The following is a 15353-nucleotide window of genomic DNA, read 5'->3' as shown; positions in this document are numbered from 1 at the left end:
TGCACTCCAGCCTGAGTGACAGAGCAAGATTACTTCTTTAAAAAGAAAGAAAAGATTACTCCCCAATAACTACACTTGAAAAATAAACCAGTTGGCCAGGTACAGTGGCTCATGCCTGTAATCCCAGTACTCTAGGAGGCCAAGGTGGGTGGATCACTTGAGGTCAGGAGTTCAAGACTAGCCTGGCCAATATGGTGAAATCCCATCTCTACCAAAAAGATGAAAATTCACCAGGCATGGTGGCATGCACCTGTAATTCCAGCTACTCAGGAGGCTGAGATAGAAGAGTCACTTGAACCCGGGAGGCGGAGGTTGCAGTGAGCCAAGATTGCACCATTGCACTCCAGCCTGGGCACTGCAGCAAGACTCCATCTCAAAGAAAAAAACAGAAACAAAAATAGTTTACTGCTGAAGAGGCACGTTTCAATATGCTGACATTCAAAAATGGTGATTCTGCTCACATCTGCCTTTCTAGCCTCCCATATTTGTCCATCAATAATGGAAATAAAAAGAACTACTACCATTCCATCAACAAACCTGCCATCCCCATTATTATCTTTAGCTATGCTATTCTACTCAGAAGGTCCTCCCTTCACATATTCACTGACCAAATATAATCAGCAGTCATTCTCTATGTATTTCCAGTCTCGTCAACTTGTGGGAACTCTCCCCTGAATCTCACAGCAATGTCTGTTCTTTCCTACAGAACTCACTGTAACCAGCCTGGTACACAGGATGTAGAACACACAGTAGATATTTAGATTATTGTTTTTGAAATGTAGTTATTTGGGTGTCTGCTTTACCCCAGCTAATCTTACACTACAATACAGGCAAAATAAGTATTGATTTAATTTGTTAAACAAGTACTACAAAGTTAACTGTATGGCTTATGTGGGAAAAAAAAAAACCAAATTCATCATTTTCCTCTACCTGTACTCTTTCACAATGATTATGATGGCATTCATTTGAGTAGGTACATAAAATACTTGCTGCTTCCTGGGTTTTGTGGAGAATTTTAAAAATATTTTTTCAATCAATATACTTCAAAGTTTGCTTTGTTTTCAAGTTTCTTGTGCAAAAATAAAATGTGCAAGCATAATGTTATGATCTAAATACTGAGAAGTAAATCCTCTTTGATGGGGCATACATCTCTGACAACTCCTTATGCCAGAGAAAAAAACTGTGAGGGAAAACATGACACTTAACAGATTATATCAGACCTACTAAAAGGTGCAATGCCCAAATTGACTACATCTAAGTTAGGCATTTAGTCCAAAGTGAAGACAATTAGCAATGAAGACACATGTATAAGGCCACCACTAAAAATACCTTTTGTCCTATGAAAGGCTCTTCCTCAGGAATGGTGGCTCTGAAGCTACTTGACTTAATATTTGAAGCTTGCACTAAAGGTAATATGCCTAACTAATTTCCTTCCCTAGTTGCAATGATTATTTTTCAGGTTCAGGCACATTTTATTTTATTTATTTATTTTTTTTATTGCATTTTAGGTTTTGGGGTACATGTGAAGAACATGCAAGATTGTTGCATAGGTACACACATGGTAGTGTGGTTTGCTGCCTTCCTTCCCCTCACCTGTATCTGTCATTTCTCCCCATACCATCTCTTCCCACCTCCCCACCCCACCGTCCCTCCCCCATTTCCCCCCAATGGACCCCAGTGTGTAGTGCTCCCCTCCCTGTGTCCATGTGTTCTCATTGTTCAACACCTGCCTATGAGTGAGAACATGCGGTGTTTGATTTTCTGCTCTTGTGTCAGTTTGCTGAGAATGATGGTTTCCAGGTTAGATGGTAACAAAACTACTTTTCTTCCCTCCCTTTAATATTACAGAACATTATTATTAAAATGGGTCTCAAAATATGAGGGGAGGGGGTAACTTTGTGGGGAATGGGGAGGGGAAAAGGAAGAGAAGGGGAGGTGGGACAAAAATCAAACTAAGTACATTACTGTGAACTTCTTCATCCAGTGCCTTAACTTTTCCTTTCTTCTTAATAAGCTGGATTTTGCAGGCATTGGCTTCCCAATCTTTGTCATTGCCTCCATCAACTCCCACGCCTAAAACATCATAAGTAAAAGAGCAAGATTTAGAAACTGGCTACTGATAAAATTATTAATGCGAGGCAAAATTTTTAATTAAAAAAATACTCATCTAAATAATCTACTTATTTATCAATTCAACATCTACTGAAAACCTACTGTGTGTCAAAAACCAGGAAAGCTGCTAGAGACAAAAATAAAAAGAACTCAATTCCTGTCCTCAAACTTCTAAGTCTATCAAGAAGACAGGCAAGGAAAAAATAATTCAGCATGATTATGAATTATAATAAAAATACCACAGGTTACAATTGGAGTACAGTGGAGAAATGCAAAAGATAAGCACCCACCTGAGAAGGTGGCTAAGGAGGGAAAGTCAGGGAACACATCTCTTAGAAGACTCCTTAAGTTGCTAAGGAATTTGAAAAAGCTACCCTGAAAATACTAGGAAAACACTTTGTCCTGTCAGCAGAGAAGTCATTCAGCAAAAATGTTTAGCAAAGTCCTTCTAGAAACAGTGTAGAGAAAGAATTAGAGGGAGAGAAATGGAAGGAAGAAACCAGCTGTCAAAAGTTATAGTTACAGCAAAGCAAAAATGAAGAGCACCTGAACTAAACAATGGTAATGCAGAAAGAGATAAGTGATATTGAGAAGCAGAATTGAAAATATAAATGAGAAGGCAGGAGAAGTCTGGAATACCTCGAAGGACTTGTAGAATGGCTCAAAAGGCTTGTTGAATGATTCTTAATAAAAGGGACATAAAAAAACAGACTGGGCATGCCTGTAATCCCAGATAATCGGAGGCTGAGGCAGAAGAATGGCTTGAACCCAGAAGGTAGAGGTTGCAGTGAGCTGAGATCACACCATTGTACTCCAGCCTGGGCGAAAGAGCATGACTCCATCTCAAAAACAAACAAGAAACAGAGTGCGGAGTTGGGTGAGGACTGCAGTGTATCGGTTTGTTTGTTTTTTCTGAGACATCTTGATCTGTTGCCCAGGCTGGAGGGCAGTGGCACGATCTCGGCTCACTACAACCTCTGCCTCCCAGGTTCAAGCAATTCTCCTGCCTCGGCCTCATGAGTAACTTAGATTACGGGCGCATGCCACAATGCGGGGCTAATTTTTTTTTTCTTTTTTTTTAGTAGAAACAGGGTTTCACCATGTTGGTCAGGCTGGTCTCAAACTCCTTACCTCAAGTGATCCACCCACCTTGGCCTCCCAAAGTGCTGCGATTACAGGCGTGAGCCACCACACCCGGCCTCAGTTCAATTTTTCAACATGCAAAGTTTAAAATATCATGGTCTTTCTAGGAAGAAACTTCTAGGGGGCCTAGAATACAGCTTGGGAGATACAACTGGATCAGGTAAATACACCTTGATTAGAAGTCACCAATATGGCCAGGCACAGTGGCTCATGCCTGTCATTTCAACACTTTGGAAGGCCAAGGCAGGCAGATCACTGGAGGTCGAGAGTTCAAGACCAGCCTGACCAACATAAAGAAACCCCATCTCTACTAAAAATACAAAATTAGCCAAGTCTGGTGGCACATGCCAGTAATCCCAGCTACTAGAAGGCTGAGGTAGGAGACTTGCTTGAACCCAGGAGGCGGAGGATTGCTGTGAGCAAAGATTGCACCATTGCACTCCAGCCTGGGCAACAAAAGTGAAAATCCATCTCAAAAAAAAAAAAAAAAAAAGAAGTCACCAACATACTCACACACAAAAAAATTAAAATTAAAATAAACAAAAAGAAAACAAAGAAACAAAAAAAGAAGTTACCAACATAACAGAAGGCTGATGAAGTCAGAGCTCATACAAGAAGACACAAAATGAGGAAAGTGGGCCTAGAAAAGAATCTTGGTTGGGTGTGGTGGCTCACACCTGTAATCCCAGCAGTTTGGGAAGCCGAGGCAGATGGATCACCTGAGGTCAGGAGTTCAAGACCAGCCTGGGCAACATGGTGAACTCTCATCTCTACTGAAAATACAAAAATTAGCCGGGCATGGCTTGTGCCTGTAATCCCAGCTACCGGAGAGGCTGAGGCAGGAGAATCACTTGAACCCAGGAGGCAGAGGTGCAACGGTAAGCCAAGGCTGCAGCGGTAAGCCAAGGTTGCAGTGGTGAGCCAAGATCGTGCCAATGCACTCCAGCCCGGGTGACAGAGCAGGACTCATCTCAAAAAAAAAAAAAAAAAGAATCTTGAAGAACATTAACATTTGAGCAGAAGAAAACACTGAGTAGAAGAAAGTAGCCTCCAAAGCAAACAGAAAAGAAGTAATCAGCATCTTAGGAAGAGAATGAGAAGATGTGCTATCAAAGAAGCTAAAGAAGGAAAGAATTTTAAAAACAAAGGAGTTGAGGAACTGACTTTCCGTTACTAAGGAAAGTCAAGGAAGATAAATGCCCTTTCCATGTGGCAATGTTAAGTGTACAAAAAAAGAGTAACACAGGTGTGAAACTGCTATCCTGAGAAAGGCTTGTTTTCAAGCCCTTCATTAGTGTCTAGAAACTTTGCTTTTGGAAGGATTTCTACCACCCTAACTAAGAGGGGCTCATTATGCAAACTGTGCAAACAATGTGGTTTATGCTGAACATCTGCTTTTCTTCTGAGAGTCTAGAATTTTGGTACATGCTAGGTAGAGGGTGTCTGTGACCAGCCCCCAGTGAAAACCCTGGGCGCTGATTCACTAGCAAGCAGCTTGTGCCTAGCTTTCTCAAGACTTCACAGAAAGCACCTTTATTGTGCTTTGTATTCTTTTGCCATAATGAAACATAGCCATGAGTATAACAAAATGCTGGGCAGGCGCGGTAGCTCATACCTGTAATCCCGGCACTTTGGGAGGCCTGGGGGGCGATCACGAGGGCAAGAGATTGAGACCATCCTGGGCAACATGGTGAAACCCTGCCTCTACTAAAAAACAAAAAAAAATTAGCTGGGTGTGGTGGCGTGCACCTGTAGTCCCAGCTACTCGGGAGGCTGAGGTAGGAGAATTGCTTGAACGCAGGAGGTGGAGACTGCAGTGAACAGAGATTGTGCCACTGCACTCCAGCCTGGTGCCTGACAACAGAACAAGACTCTGTTTCAAAAAAAAAAAAAAAAATTAAAAACAAAATGCTGAGTCCTGTGAGTCCTCCTGGGGAATCAATGAATCTAAGGATGGTCTTAGGAATCTGTGACACAGTTGAGGAAGGAGCTAGGGTAGAATATAAAGTTGCCAGAAAGCTATGTTTATGTGTCATTTATTTAAAATGAAAGAGGCTGGAATCAGCGGCTTTCCTGTAATTCCAGCACTTTGAGAAGCCAAAGCAGGAGGATCACTTGAGGCCAGGAGTTTGAGACCAGCCTGGGCAACATAGTGAGACTCTCATCGCTACAAAAACTTTTTAAATATTAGCTGGGCATGGTGGTGCACAGCTATGATCCTAGCTACTTAGGACTGGGGAGAGAGGATTGCTTGAGCTTCAGAAGTTTGAGACTGCAGTGAGCTATAACTGCACCACTATACTCCAGCTTGGGTGACATAGTGAGACCCTGTCTCAAAAATAAATAAGAAAAATAAGAAAAATGAATCTGAGGCAAGTTTATATGCCAAAGCATGAAATCAGTGAAGAAAAATTAAAGTTATAGGAAAGAAAAACGAATTTAGAAAGTAAGACCTTCATGAAGTTTGTTTCATCATAATAATGCCCCATATGATGTTTTTATAGTAGTATTCGTAATAGAAGGTCACTGTAAGAAGCAATACTCCACATAAATGGTAACACTGTTGAGGTTACATGAATAAATCCTTTAAACATGATAAAAGACAAAAATTCTTCCGATTTACGCTTATTCAAAACAAAAGAGACTTTAATAAGAATCTAGTCTCCTAATAAGAGGAGAATCTAGTCTCCTAATAAGAATCTAGTCTCCTAATAATAATTTCCTAAAAAAAATCTCTGCTTAAAGAATCATGCAAAATCCATAGTAATTTTTTAAAAGGAAGTACCAGCAGAATCATATCCTCTATACTCCAGTCTCTGAAGGCCTTTGATTAGGGTCTCCAAGATTTCTCGTCTCGTTCGAGGAACATGGTAGTTTAAGTAAGCAAATATACCTGCAAGTAAACAAATATTTAATGAAAATTTCTGATTTAAAAATCAAAATTAGCATAATTATGTCAAGTATGTGAAAAAATGTGAAGTTAGATTCCATCTTTCAAACAACATTTCAAACCGTTTAAAGGTAATGGAATTTTTTCAAGGAGGAATTTCTCATAAGTATAAAAAACTAAACATGTCAAAATACATGTTTATAATTTTTTCAAAGAAGCTTATAAAGCTGGCTACTTATTTTCCATGACTGACATTTTGTCAAGTGAAATTTAATGTTTTTAAAAAACCAATTTGCAAATTCATGGTTTATGTCCTATATACGAAGCATTTGGTTTCAAGAAAAAAAAATTCTGAAGTATTTTAAGCAACATATAGGCCCTAAAATCTATACCAATGAGATTAATTTTGCTTACTTCAAATAATAGATGATGTGAATAATACAACTTAAATAATTTTAAAAATAGTAAAAACTGACCAAATTTATAACTATCTTAAAAGATAACTGTTTGAATCACTTGTTCATCAAATATTACCAAAAGACAACAACATGTTAATAACTCTTGAAAATTCATAGAAAAAGAACAACCATTTGGAAAAACAAAACTAGAAATAAAAGAATTAATATAATGTGAACTGAAAAGAAATAACAGAACACAGGTAAGGGAAATCCACACTTTTAGCAATTGCAGCATGGACAGTATCTGAGGTTTTCCATGGCTGAGCTTTGGCCAGAGCAGCTACAATGTAACAAAACTGAAAACTAAAATATATAAAAATACAAGTTCAAGTTGCTTATTTTAAAACTTCCCTTTTTCTTAACTTTCCTTTCACTGTAATTCTACTGATTCATAAGAAGTTTAAATTAATTCTGTGAGAGAGAACTCCCAAATGACTAGTCTTCATTTCCATCTAAGTCTTTACTTCTATAGAGTGTGAAATGTTTCCTACTGAAACATTTCAACATACAAAAATGCTGCGTTGTTGATACCCAACAGAAAAGCCATCATAACATATATGCTGATCACCATGATCAACACACTGCAATTTTCTCAAATATATTATCACACCCTAAAAAAAGAGAAACCCACACATTAAAATCCAAAACAATCCGAAACAACAGGTTCAACGCTCCACAAAGAAGTAGTTCCAGGCCAAAGACTTATAGAAATCCTGTATTTCATTCAGATATTTTTTAAAAACCACGGCCAGGTACAGTGGCTCACACCTGTAACCCCAGCACTTTCGGAAGCCAAGGCAGGTGGATCACAAGGTCAGGAGTTAGAGACCAACCTGACCAACATGGTAAAACCCCATCACTACTAAAAATACAAAAAATTAGCGGGGTGTGGTGGCACACACCTGTAATCACAGCTACTCAGGAGGCTGAGGCAGGAGAATCACTTGAACCAGGGAGACAGAGATTGCAGTGAGCCAAGACTGCACCACTACACTCCAGCCTGCATGACAGAGTGAGACTCCATCTCAAACACACACACACCCCTTAAATTTATATTTTTTAAGCTTTCCTGTAATGGACAGTCATTTTACTTTCACAGTACCAGCACCCCATAAGGGAGGGTAGAACATCTATCTTTCGTAATTCAAAAACAGAAATTGAGTTAACCAATATCCCAGAGATACCCACAAATACCATTCCTAACCTCAAAACACAGCAATTAAGATAAGGATAAATGGCCAGGTGCGGTGGCTCAAGCCTGTAATCCCAGCACTTTGGGAGGCTGAGGCGGGTGGATCACGAGATCAAGAGATCGAGACCATCCTGGTCAACATGGTGAAACCCCGTCTCTACTAAAAATACAAAAAATTAGCTGAGCATGTTGGCACGTGCCTGTAATACCAGCTACTCAGAAGGCTGAGGCAGGAGAATTGCCTGAACCCAGGAGGCGGAGGTTGCGGTGAGCCGAGATTGCGCCATTGCACTCCAGCCTGAGTAACAAGAGCGAAACTCCATCTCAAAAAAAAAAAAAAAAAAGATAAGGATAAACAACATGCTGCTTAAGGATATTTCTAAGGTAAGAGTGGTAGCGGCACACAGCCAAGTGCAGTTTCAAACTTTCAATGGCTACTCATGATAAACACTAGAGGGCAGTAGAAGAGTCCCAAGACCAATGTCTACCCGTTAAATTCAGAAGAATGAGTCTGGGGTTTTTGCTGCTACTGCTGTTCATTCACAAAGTGATCTGTAATATGAATAAACCAGTAACCCAATTGTCAAACTTTTATGTGTTCTGCACTCCCCACCCATGGGTCACTGATCTTTGAGAAAGATTAAATACCAACAGATAACTATCAGTTCATATTTTAACCAGGTCATTAAAAGAAGATATACAGAACACATATCTTTTCTAAAACAATACTTTAATACAAATGTGGGTCGGTGCAGTGGCTCACACCTGTAATCCCAATTTTGGGAAGCTGAGGCAGGTAGATCACCTGAGGTCAGGAGACCAAGAACAGCCTAGCCAACATGGTGAAACCCTGCCACTACTACTAAAAATAAAAAAATTGGCCAGGCGTGGCAGTGCAATTCTCCCACCTCAGCCTCCCAAGTAGTAGCTAGGATTACAGGCGTCTATTACCACTCCTGGCTAATTTTTATATTTTTAGTAGAGACAGGGTTTCAACATGTTGGCCAGGCTGGTCTCAAACTCCTGACTTCAGGTGATCTGCCTCCCTCAGCCTCCCAAAGTGCTGCGATTACAGACGTGAGCCACTGTACCCAGCCAGAATTAAAGTCTTCATTTTCTTTTTTTGTTTTTAAAATATAGAGACAAGATCTCACTATGCTGTCCAAGCTGGCCTCAAACTCCAAGATCCTCCCACCTCAGCATCCCAAAGTGCTGAGTTTACAAGCGTGAGTCCCTGCCCCTCATCCATCATCTTTTCAACAGTTTAACAGCATATATACGAATTACTTCTTATTCCTTATAAGCTCAAGGGAGACATACTCCACACACTACTCTCTGAAGCTAGCCTCTCCCCTGCTTATAACTTTTTTTTTTAAGAGACAGACCTGCACTGTCGCCTAGTACCCAGGCTGGAGTGCAGCATCACAATTATAGCTCACTGCAGCCTGAAACTCCTGAGCTCAATGCTCCCACCTCAGTCTTCTGAGTAGATAGGACTACAGGTGGGCACCACCACACTCAGCTAACTTTTGTATTTTTAGTAGAGATGGGGTTTTGCTATGTTGGTGAGGCTGGTCTCGAACTCCTGAACTCAAGTGATCCGCCCGCCTCGGCCTCCCAAAATGCTGGGATTACAGGTGTGAGCCACTGCTCCCAGCCTTACTTACAACTCTTGATGAGTATTTCTCCAACTTTGTGAATACAGAACGCTTTTGTTAACATCAAAATATTCTGAGACTCCTTCACAATAATGGGTTAAATTTTTACTATTCAGTGATACAGAACAATTTTCATTCAACTTATAGACAAAGTTATAAGCGTATGAATAAGCAATGGACACCCTGTAACAACTTCAGGGCTTGTAGGCCAGGAACCACAGTTCTAGAATCCAACTTCGCAACACTCCCAGGGAACTTCAATTCCAAAACACTCCGTCTTCTTTTTGGTATTACTTGCAGCCCTCCTCCTAAACACAAACTGAGACCCTTCTGCCTTGACATACGCATTCTCTAATGATTTCTTCATAACCATATCCAATTAACTTCTCGGAAGCATTATATACGAATGACCTTTTTCTACTTTTACAGACTCTGTCCAAGGCAATATACTACTTTGGAACTCTTTTGCCTTTAACCACTATTCTTTGGTCTACTTTCCTGGCACTTTCCTCCTTCCACCCCTCTGGTAGTAGTTCTCAACCTACTTCTGCCTCCATTCACTGATGGGTAACAGAAGCCATCAATGATTATCTCTCACAGTATGCTAATTCTCTACAAGCTGGCATTATTCCTCAAAGTAAGAGTCCTGCCCCATCACCCAGAACATTCCTGACCTAATGCAGATACCCAAAGCCCAGAGCTCTCCAGTCTCTAAACTTCTATTCATTCCAGTTGTGATCTATGACATGGCAATGAACAAGGACTGTGTATTTTCATCTGAAGCTGCTGCATGTGCATTAATTTTCTTTCCTCTGATCAGGCAGCAATTCCTTGAAAGCAACTCTTTTACTTTAGTCATCTCTGAAAAGGGCAGAGTGCCAAGTATAAAGCCATCATTTCAAATACCTGCAAGTATCTTCTAACACTTTCTAGGCACTTGAAATATATGGTCAAAAAATTCCCAAACCACAGAAACAAAAAGATATTTCACAGGATGCTAAAAAGGAATGAAGAAAGGTTTCATAATTAAAGGTTTAAGAAATACCTGGTTAAAGTTAGGTATATATTTAGAACTTTCTAGAACCTTTAATCTTGCTAATTGTTCATCTCCAAGAGCAGAATTTCCCAAACTTGTGTAACAAAACCCTTTCCCCCTTCTAGTGCTCATTACCAGAACCTATTAACTTCCATTTCCAGGGAACACAATTGAAGAAATGCTTATTAAGCAATTATTTTCTCTCACAACTTCTTCATATCCAGTATGACTTCTAAGGAGATGTTAATAGTACTGCTTTTATGACCAATCCTAGCAGCCAATCTCAGCATCCCTCAATTATCCCTAAAGCCATTAGACAGTATAATTACAAAAAACGTTTGCAAAATTTATTTCAGGACACTTTAAAATTGCAAGTTCCCTTACTGCTTTTAAAAAGGATCTCATTTGCAAAAATTCCATTTATTTTATTTTATTTTATTTATTTGAGACAGAGTCTCAACTCTTGTCACCCAGGCTGGAGTCCAGTGGCACCATCTCAGCTCACCACCACCTCTGCCTCCCAGGTTCAAGTGATTCTCCTGCCCCAGACTCTCAAGTAGCTGGGATTACATGCGTGTGCCACCACGCCCAGCTAATTTTTTTTGTATTTTTAGTAGAGATGGGGCTTCACCTGTTGGTCAGGCGGTTGGTCAGGCTGGTCTCAAACTCCTCACCTCAGGTAATTCATCCGCTTCAGCCTCCCAAATTGCTGGGACTGCAGGCATGAGCCACAGGACCCAACCCAAAAGTTCCATTTTACATATACCATTGGATCAGAAGGGTATAACCCCACATTTATAACAATAACAAAATCTGTTAAAAGCTAGGGATAGTTTAAGTAACTCAACACAATCTCAGCAAAACCAAAAATAATACAAATAAAAAGGACGAACTATATTCCAACCAAAAAAAGGAAGATAAATTTGGAAAATAGACACGCCTTTCTTCTCTGGGAGATTCGCAATGCTTATTATTCATAAATTAAAGATTCTAGCCGGGCGTGGTGGCTCATGCCTGTAATCCCAGCACTTTGGGAGGCCGAGCCGGACAGATCACAGGGTCAGGAGATCAAGACCATCCTGGCCAACATGGTGAAACCGCATCATCTCTATTAAAACACAAAAAATTAGCCAGGAGAGGTGGCACACACCTGTAGTCCCAGCTACTCAGGAGGCTGGGACAAGGGAATCGCTTGAACCAGGAGGTGGAGGTTGCAGTGAGCCGAGATGGAGCCACTGCACTCCAGCCTGGTGACAGAGCAAGACTCCATCTCAAAAAAAAAAACAACAACATTAAAGATTCCAAGAAGTCCTCTAATCAAAAAACAAAACAAAACATTAGCATGCTATTTAGCATGTTGCTTCCCAAATTTACTGGACCATAGACCCTTTTTTCCTAACACTTATTAACATCCCAACACAAGTTGGTAAACATTGTATCAGTTTAATCAGTATATCTGATTGAAAAAAGCCTATCAGAATCTTCAATCCTCATTCTTCTGTTTGAACATTTTACAACATTGAAATAAAATAATCTTTTAGAAAAATTTGACTAGAGCCAGGCACAGTGGCTCACTCCTGTAGTCACAGCTCTTTGGGAGGCTGAGGCAGGTAGATTACCTGAGGTCAGGAGATCAGCCTGGCCAACATGGTAAAACACCACCTCTACTAAAAATGCAAAAATTAGCCAGGCGTGGTGGCACACCCCTGTACTCCCAGCTACTCAGGAGGCTGAACCCAGGAGACAGAGGCTGCAGTGAGCCAAGATTGTGCTGCTGCTCTGCAGCCTGGGCAATAGAGTGAGACCCCGTCTTGAAAAAGAAAAACTTAATCAGAAGGCAAACTTCCAGATTTTCCCATCTAGTCTAATTTTCACTCCATTTCTCTGCTCAGAAATTTTAGTTCAATTATTAAGATGTGGGTGAAAAATAATGACAGTCATCTTCTTTCAGAATTTACATTAGAGAGAAAATAAATTCTGAACCCTATCCCTAGAATCATGCAAAACTGTGGTCTGACTTAACAGCAGGACCTCAGAAATGTCTCAAATACTCACTTTTTATTTCTTCAATACCCGTTTCCTCAGCAGTAAAACTCTGTATAATGGAGACACAGACTGTGTGAACACTCCCAACATGTAGTTTCCACGCTAAGGGTGTATTTCCCTTATCTGAACCTAATTTCTATATGCGATTTTATTTGTGTATGTATGTATGTATTTATTTATTTATTTTTTTTTTTTTGAGACAGAGTTTCGCTCTTTTTTGCCCTGGCTGGACACAATCTCAGCTCACTGCAACCTCCGCCTCCTAGGTTCAAGCAATTCTCCTGCCTCAATCCCAAGTAGCTGAGATTACAGCCACGTGCCACCACACCAGTTATTTTGAATTTTTAGCAGAGACTGGGATTTCACCATGTTGGCCAGGCTGGTCTCAAACTCCCGACCTTAGGTGATTCACCCGCCTTGGCCTCCCAAAGTGCTGGGATTACAGGTGTGAGCCACCATGCCCGGATTCTTTTTTTTTTTTTGAACAAGTACTTTACAGTTTTTTTTCTGGAACATAAGGAAATGACCTGCAACCAGAATACCGAATATTTAATGAGGCACACACCTAATCAATCAGAAACAGTTAACAAACAAATGAAGCACACTGGAGATTGACCAGTTGACAAATTCACTATTTCACAGCTCCAAACTAAATGCAAAACCATTCTACTAACTAGACACTGCAAAAGTCTGATTCTGAAGTCAGCTCTACTCTAATAATTTCAGTAAGCTATTTATAGGTGTTTCTGTTTTTATGTGGGTTTTTTTTTAATCTACTCTAAATTTAAACCTGCTCCTCATTTTCAGAAGCTGAAATGAGCATAAAGTTAAATACAGGAAATATATACTTTAATGAGTACAATCCACCTCCTGTTCAGTTCCTTCGTGCAAAAGGCTGCAAATAAGTCTCCCAGAGAGTTTCAATTCACTTACAATGGTACTTCCCTTAAAAAAAAAAAAAAAAAGTGTTCTCTCTTCCATGGATAAAGTTGGTTGTAAATTTCAATAAGGTAAGAATACAATTATTTTTACTGGCAATAGCCAAGTTAATACCAATTTTAGAGGACATCAGTCATGTCAGACACGATTCTCACAATCTCTTTCACTAACACTTAGGTAATAATAAAAACGACTGTCAAAACATAAGAGCCTAACTTTAATTTTTTAACTGCTGTAGGAAAGATACTTGTTAAACTTTCCATAGCTAGTATTTTTGATGGGTACACATGCAAGGGATAAATGATAAATATTTTTCATAGTTGGTATTATAAAGAGTATACATCCAAGAGATATATTTTTCATAGCGGGTACTTTTAATGGGTGCACATGCAAATGATAAATGATGTATCGCCGCAGACATCTCCAGGCCTCTTCCACCAGAGGATCAGGTCTAAGCCCATTAACCAAGTTATTGATTAGCAATGGTTTCTGTTGAGACAAGGGATGGTAGGAAGTAAGACCACGTTTAATGCCACTATCGTGGCTCTAGCTAGGGTCTGTTTTCTATTGGGCCTGCCCAAAAACAGTAAAAACGGATTATTTTTTGAAAGGTAAATCCTAGAAAAATACAAGATAAGTTCAAGAGACCTGGCCCGATGTTCCACAGGTTGCCTCACTCACCTGGTCGGCCCTTTTGAAGGCACCCCCCTCCACATCTCAATTCCCTCAGCCGTCTCCTCCTTTTTCAATAAAACCGTTTCTCTCCTCACCCGGTTCCTTCTCCGCGGAAAGGCTCCCGCTGGCCTCCGGCGAAGGGGGCCCGCCTTCCTCTCAGGTGCCCTTCTCCCGGCCGCCACCCACTCTCCCGCCCGCGGATGCTGGCCCCTGCCCCGCGCAGCCACCACGGGACGCCCCCTGCCCATCACCCAGACTTCGCACCCTCCGCACTCCCGCTTCCGCCCGTAGCCTCGGGCCTCAGGGGCGCCCGCACAGCACCCCAGCGCCGCCCGGCAACACGCCCCCCGCCCCCGGCCCCCTTACCACACATGATGCCGGAGACACGTCCCGCAAGGCCAGGGGCTAGCGGCTGGCGGGATCGGGGGGTGCACACACGAGCCTCGGTGGGCAATCCGCGGGCTGGGAGGCTGGGGTGGTACCGACACGACTCCCTCTGGGATGCGACGGCCCAGGCAACGACAGCCTTCACTGCCGCTCGGGCTCAGCCAGCAACCGCCGCCAGGCCCCGCCCCCCGGCGCGCAGCGCGCCGCCGCCGGTAGGCCCCATTGGACTGCTTAAGCGCCGCTCACGCGCAGGTCCCGCCTCCCAGCGCTGCCCCGCCCCCCGACTCCACGCAGGCGCTGGACTGTTGGCGGAGACGTGGCAGAGACTCGTGGTCGCGTCCGCCTGGAGTTCCTGGAGACGCCCTCCCACGGACGAGCCACGGGAGGGAAGGAGCCGAGAGGGAGGGAAAAACCCAGCGCCTGGCAGGGAACGACGGAAAGAGAAGGATGGAATTGTTAGCAAAGCAGTAGCTCCGGGTGCGCGCCCAGTGCAGCCCCAGGCCCCACGCGCCGGCACTCCACGAAGTGGGGAAAGAAGAGGAAGAAAGGAAGTCTGAAAAGGGAATCCTGGGGGACATAGGGCTGGAAAAATAAAGAATGGGGGAGGTGGGGGCATAGGGCTGGAAAAATAAAGAATGGGGAGGTGGGGGAAGAAAGATATGAAAATTCTTTACTTCAGAGCTCCAAAGGTCAGCCTTTCTGGTAATAAGCAATTCAGTTCCCTGTGTGATACGCTTGGCCGCTAAAAGCCGTCCGCTTCCATTGCCTCCATAACAACCCAGTTTACTGTGGAGGCTTAGAGGAGAAATGTAAGGCT

The 15353-nt window shown here is 42.0% G+C and overlaps 1 protein-coding gene across 2 annotated transcripts in view; it reads right to left on the bottom strand.

Annotated features, from left to right (window-relative positions):
- GFPT1 (glutamine--fructose-6-phosphate transaminase 1) overlaps positions 1–14711 on the bottom strand; it is a 66174-nt gene extending 51463 nt beyond the window's left edge. Inside the window, exons 1-3 of one of the 2 annotated variants that reach the window (XM_010333513.3) lie at positions 14516–14711; positions 6041–6148; positions 1966–2073 (exon numbers count right to left, since the gene is read on the bottom strand). In XM_010333513.3, the coding sequence (XP_010331815.1) occupies positions 1966–2073; positions 6041–6148; positions 14516–14522 (223 nt within the window). In that variant the 5' untranslated portion in view covers positions 14523–14711. The remainder of the gene's footprint in view (positions 1–1965; positions 2074–6040; positions 6149–14515) is intronic. The other variant, XM_003922663.4, reaches the window with a different exon arrangement.
- Positions 14712–15353: the final 642 nt, after the last annotated feature.

The sequence above is a fragment of the Saimiri boliviensis genome, chromosome 1 (assembly GCF_048565385.1).
Source record: "Saimiri boliviensis isolate mSaiBol1 chromosome 1, mSaiBol1.pri, whole genome shotgun sequence".
NCBI classification, from domain to species: domain Eukaryota; kingdom Metazoa; phylum Chordata; class Mammalia; order Primates; family Cebidae; genus Saimiri; species Saimiri boliviensis.
This window is presented reverse-complemented; position numbering and strand designations above follow the sequence as displayed.